Source organism: Panthera pardus, unplaced genomic scaffold (assembly GCF_024362965.1).
Source record: "Panthera pardus isolate Hobbes unplaced genomic scaffold, ASM2436296v1 HiC_scaffold_17, whole genome shotgun sequence".
Taxonomy (NCBI): Eukaryota; Metazoa; Chordata; class Mammalia; order Carnivora; family Felidae; genus Panthera; species Panthera pardus.
The window spans coordinates 107214993-107221083 of NW_026526732.1; the positions used below are offsets into that span (position 1 = coordinate 107214993).

At 37.8% G+C, this 6091-nt stretch overlaps 1 protein-coding gene across 1 annotated transcript; it reads left to right on the plus strand.

The window, feature by feature from the left end:
• The first annotated feature begins 4557 nt into the window (after positions 1-4557).
• LOC109260172 (putative olfactory receptor 2B3) lies at positions 4558-5493 on the plus strand. The gene has a single exon (XM_019438200.2). The coding sequence runs from the start codon at positions 4558-4560 to the stop codon at positions 5491-5493; it is 936 nt and encodes a 311-aa protein (XP_019293745.2).
• The last annotated feature ends 598 nt before the right edge of the window (positions 5494-6091 follow it).

Sequence of the window (6091 nt, forward strand, 5' to 3'; positions counted from 1 at the left end):
AGATATGTCTCCTGAAACAAAAGGAAAAATGAACTATTGGAACTTCATCAAGATAAAACCTTCTGCACAGTGAAGAAAACAATCAACAGGCAGCCTACAGAATGGGAGAATATATTTGCATGCCATATCTTAAAAAGGGTTAGTATCTTAAATCTATAAAGAATTTATCAAACTCAAACAATACAGTTAAGAAATGGGCAGAAGACATGAATAGACACTTTTCCAAAGAAGACATCCAGGTGGCCAACAGACACATGAAAAGATGCTCAAAATCACTCAGTATCAGGGAAATGCAAATCAAAGCCATGATGAGATACCACCCTACACCTGTCAGAATGGCTACAATTAACCACTCAGGCAACAATAAATGTTGGTAAGGATGTGGAGAAATGGGAACCCTCTTGCACCATTGGTGGGAATGCAAACTGGTGCAGCAAATCTGGAAAACAGTATGGAGTTTCCTCAAAAAGTTGCAAATAGAACTACACTACAATACAGCAATTGCTCTGTTTGGTATTTACCCAAATGATAAAAAAATACAGATTTGAAGGGGCACATGCACCCCAATGTTTACAGCAACATTACCAACACTAGCCAACTATGGAAAGAGCCCAAGTGTGTGTCAACTAATGAATGGAGAAAGGCGTGATATTTATATACAATGGAATATCACTCAGTGATCAAAAAGAAAGAAATCTTGTTAATTGCAATGACATGGATAGAGCTACAGAGTATAATGCTAAGTGAAACAAGTCAGTCTTAGATAAATACCATATGATTTCATTCATATGTGGAATTTAAGAAACAAAACAAATGAACATAGGTGGGGGAAAAGAGTAAAACCAAGAATCAGCCTTTTAACTATAGGGACCAACCTATTGGTTACCAGGGGGGAGGTGGTGGAAGGATCGATGAAATAGGAGAAGGGGATTAAGAGTACAATGATCCTGCAGAGTGCAGAGTAATGTACAGAATTATTGAATTACTATACTCTACACCTGAAATGCATATGAGTATATGCTAACTGCGATGGTTTAATATTTAATAAAAAAAGAAAATGTTATAATATAAATAACGATTATATTCTCTATATGATTTTATAATTCATAAAATACATTATATACAAAATAAAAATAAGTGAAAATAAATATAATAAAATTTCAAAAAGTGACTTTTAGGGTATATCTAAGCTGGTGCTCAATGTAATTTCAGTTTTCTTTATTTTACCAAAATCTTAGGTGGGCACATATTAAATTACTAATTGCAGAAATCAACTTATCTTCAAAATCTATTCCATTGCAATCCCCCATCATTCTACTAGCTCTGCCCTGGTGGATTCATGCCAACCTTAAACTTCAAGATGAAAATTTACATGTGTTGAATGTGTTTGATATAGTTATTTATGCTGCATATCCCTAGCAGATGTAGTCTAAACACATGCATACAAATTTCAAGGAACAATAGGAATAAACACTAAATGTGGGCTCACTATTTGACCATGAGACCATTTAATGGAATTTGGGCTATAAGTTCATTTAGCCTTGTGCTGTCCTGAGTAAACATCTCCAAACTCATCATTCATGATTTAAGTTTCATGACTAGCATCTTCCCCCTGGCTTTAACATTTATGAACCACCTGTGTGCCTGTGTTACCCTGCCAGTGCAGTTGGGAATAGAGTTCATTATTTCCTCTCTGGACACAATGACCAATTAAACCGGAGGGACTCTGGAATCCCTGGGGCTAAGATAGAGGACACGGCACTGTGGGAATAGGTAGCCCTTTCTTAAAGGGCTCTGCTGATGTTGTAGATATCTATGAAATCAGCTTCCCACTGTAAACTCTGCTAGGAATGTGGTGAGCATAGTCAGCATCAATCAAACATATGCCCCAGTGACTGAACACATACCTATAAACCATTTTTATTTCATCTTAAGGAGTTTACTCATATTTTATGTTTGTGATGCAGCCCAGGTTGCATGCTAATATCGTTCCAATCTGTGAGGAAAAGGTCGGTCATTAAATAAGAATGTCACAAGGGTTGACAGCTCAAAGAGGCTCTCCATTTACCAACCATCTCTGAAACATGCACACAGAAAGGCAGGGGTATCTCTCTGACACTTGGAAGGAAGGTGAGTCCTGGCTGCAGCAGGGAATTCTGTCGCTTACTCACCTTACCCTCGTTCTTACCTCTGCTTAATCACTGTTCAGTTTGTTTCCTAGGAATTTTAAAATGGATGTCAAGTATTTTCAGTGATTCAAACAACCTTAGTTATCATTTGACCATTCAGAATGTACCTTTCACCATCTTATCTCCATGCATTAGAACTGTCAGAGGGATGTTTTTAAGCAAAAAAAGAATTCGTGGTATTTAAGGTTTCTTTTGATTACTGCAGGATATGTGAATAGGAAAGAGGTAAGATGACAGCAAAATGAATGTGTGCTTTGTCAAGAGGTGAGTCCATTTTTCGGATAATGGAAAAGAGCAATCGGAATGAGCAGATCACACTGACATATGACACTTGGGTAGAGCAGAACACATGAAAATTGGAGAAAATACAGCAGCTGAGTAGAGTCCTTTTATAGCCCACGCCCTTCAGATAAGCCAGCACCTGCTACTAACCATTGACTTGACTTCCATTTACTGGAAACCATGTTCTCAGTATTATGCTAGAAGCAAAGAAAAAGTGACATATATGTTTAATCATTTCATAAAATTATGAACTTACAATAATTGTTGGCACCACCAACAATAATTTGGTTCTGTTCTTCTTATATTCATGCCAAGCTGAGACAATGGCCCATCATGATATTAATAATTAGCACTAATGATGGATGTCAGTGATACTCTAAGTGATGAGAAGCTCACACTCAGTGAAGCTTGCTGTCTCCAGCACCGTCCTGACTTCTGACGTGTGCAGTGCCTCATTTGGCTTTCACAGGACCCCTTATTATCAGTATAGCGATTTGTTCTAAATGTGGCAAAAGGACTTTCGCCTTTGCTCACACTCACACAGCTAAGAATAAATGTAGGCAGGTGGTATATCCTGAGGATGTGTTTCTAACAGCTAACTTTTAAAGGTGATTTTTTTCTAACATTACCAAATGATTATACAATGTGACATTTCCTGGTTAATTTTGATTTCTGTTTCTTATTGATAGAAAAATCATATATCTTTTCTTTTTAAACTTGCTTTATTTTTTCTTCCCCAATTGCTCATTTAAGTCAATTGCTCACTTTTAATTGGATTTTTTATCTTGTCTCATAATTATTATATAGTAATTCTGTATGTTTTAAGATAGTTATCATTTTTGCCATAAACACCACACATTTTTTCCATCTTGCATTTATCTTTTATCTTTATGTATCATAATTTTTCCTGAGAAAAATTCAACTTTACATGTAAACCAAACAAAAGTCAAATCTCATTTCCTCTTGCATTTTTCCACTGAAGGTGTTATTTACCAAGGAATAATGTGCATCTGTAGCTAAAACGCTGAAATTTAACCCACATATAATGGAAGGAATTAAATTCTTCATGCCTTCTCTCTTCAAGCTGCTGCAGGTACACAGGGGCCTGTGCTTCTCCTGCTGTAAAAGCTGTTCCACCCAGTGTGAGGTAGGTCTCTCCTCTCATGTTACCCTCTTTTGCAGTACCCTATTCTCTGTCTAGCATCACTCACTATGTTCACACTTGTAAATTCCAATGGTGTAAGTCCTACTAATGACCCTGCATTTAAAAACACAAGGTGGATTGAGAAACTTAAGTGCACTTGGGTTTTATCTCTTAACTGATAACTTATCTGATAACTGATAACTTCCACACTGAGGAAAATCAACTTGATTATTTGATTCTTGCTGTTCTATTTGGTGTATAATCACTGGCATGTGGTCTTTAATCAGTCTTGCTGTGTTCTCTGTATACAGGGGAGGAGATATGGTATAGAAAAAAGAATGGCCTTTAGGTCCAGGATTTGGGTCTAGCCCTCACCACTACTGGGTATGCAGAGTATTCATGTGCACTGAGTCATAATAGCAATAAAATGTAGATTTTCATCTATCTGTCACATTTCAGTCAAGTAGCGATTAGATTATCAGGTGAAAATCTGATATGGGTACTAAGGAGTGTACCTGTTTTGATGAGCACAACTGTGTGTAAGTGTCAATCACCATACTGTACAGCAGAATCTAATGTACACCTGAAGATACTTTGTGCACACCTAACAAAACGGAGAAAAATTGAAATGTCTTGGGCATTTACAATTGTCTGTGCTCCCTGCATATATGTTTATATACTTTGTCATTCAAAAGTAATGATTTACCTCATAAAGTAAGTTAAACATAACTGCTAAGACAGAACTACTTTCTAACCTAAGAGAATCATATCGTATTTCATAAACTATAAATTTATAGTAACTTATGATTACCGTCAATTATGTTTGGTGTTGAATCATTCATTATAATTAATCTAAGTTCGGTTTCAATAAGAGTTTTCAATAATTATCTACTGACTACTTTCCTATTTTATATTTTTAGGAAGAAAAATAAGTGAGTCATCATGAATTGGGCTAATGAGAGCTCCGCAAGAGAGTTTATACTACTTGGCTTCTCAGACAGGCCCTGGCTACAAATGCCCCTGTTTGTGCTTCTATTAATATCATATACATTCACCATCTTTGGCAATGTGTCCATCATGATGGTGTGCATTCTGGATCCCAAACTTCATACACCCATGTATTTCTTCCTCACTAATCTCTCCATCTTAGATCTGTGCTATACCACAAGCACAGTCCCTCATATGTTGACAAATATTTGTCGCAACAAAAAGACCATCAGCTACGGTGGCTGTGTGGCACAGCTCATCATCTTCCTGGCCCTGGGAGCTACTGAGTGTCTCCTCCTGGCTGTCATGTCCTTTGACAGATATGTGGTAGTCTGCAAACCCCTGCACTATGTAGTTATTATGAATCATTGGTTCTGCGTAAGGGTGGTAGCCTTCTCGTGGTTCACTGGCTTTGGTAATTCAGTGTTGCAGTCTTCCTTGACCCTTAACATGCCACGCTGTGGTCGCCAGGAAGTGGACCACTTTTTCTGTGAGGTGCCTGCCCTTCTCAAGTTGTCGTGTGCTGACACAAAGCCCATTGAGTCTGAGCTCTTTTTCTTTAGTGCATTATTTCTGCTAATTCCAGTGACATTGATCCTCATTTCTTATGGCTTTATAGCTCAAGCAGTGTTGAGAATCAGGTCAGCAGAAGGACGACAAAAAGCTTTTGGGACATGTGGGTCCCACATGGTTGTGGTCGCTCTCTTTTTTGGTACAGCCATCTACATGTATCTACAACCACCTTCATCCACCTCTAAGGACTGGGGAAAGATGGTTTCTCTCTTCTATGGGATCATTACACCCATGTTGAACCCCCTTATCTACAGCCTTAGAAATAAAGATATGAAGGAGGCCTTCAAGAGGGTGATGACAAAAATCTTTTTTCTGTAAGAAATAAGTGTTCCATTGTGATGAGGGTCCTCTATGAGTTTCTATCCTTGCAAGTGGTGATAACATTTGAACTGATTTCCTACTTTCCTGGTTCTTATGATTTCACTGAATTCTACCAACAGTTAGAAACGTCCTCCTTTTTCAAAGGCAATGCTGAGATACCTTTTCTAAGTTCCCTTTTCTAAGTATCTGGAAAGATACCTTTCCAGAAGTTCCTCCAATGCACTCTGTTCCTTGAGGACACTTGGATGGTTGATCTTCCTGTTTATATATGATCTGTTCTAATACCACCTTGTCTTAACATCTTAGTTTGTGACTTCTACACCTTTATTATTAAATAGCCTATGATCTCAAGCCAAAGAGTTCCCATCAGCACTGAAGCCCTCAGTCACTTCACCCTCACACCCCTTGATAAATCCATCATGTGCTCCTTCCAGAGCTGTTCGCTGTGTGTGGGCTCACACACCCCAATCTAGTGGGCTCCAACTAGTTAGGAGTGCACATCTCATACTAGAGACTTGAAATGTCAGCTGAGCTTCATTTCCTGCTCTATTCTTTTTTTATTATATTTATTTTGTATTTTTTAATTTTACTTAGT

What these genes read in the sequence shown, in the direction of transcription:
- LOC109260172 (XM_019438200.2), top strand. Translation starts at nt 4,558, where the DNA reads ATGAATTGGGCTAATGAGAGCTCCGCAAGAGAGTTTATACTACTTGGC.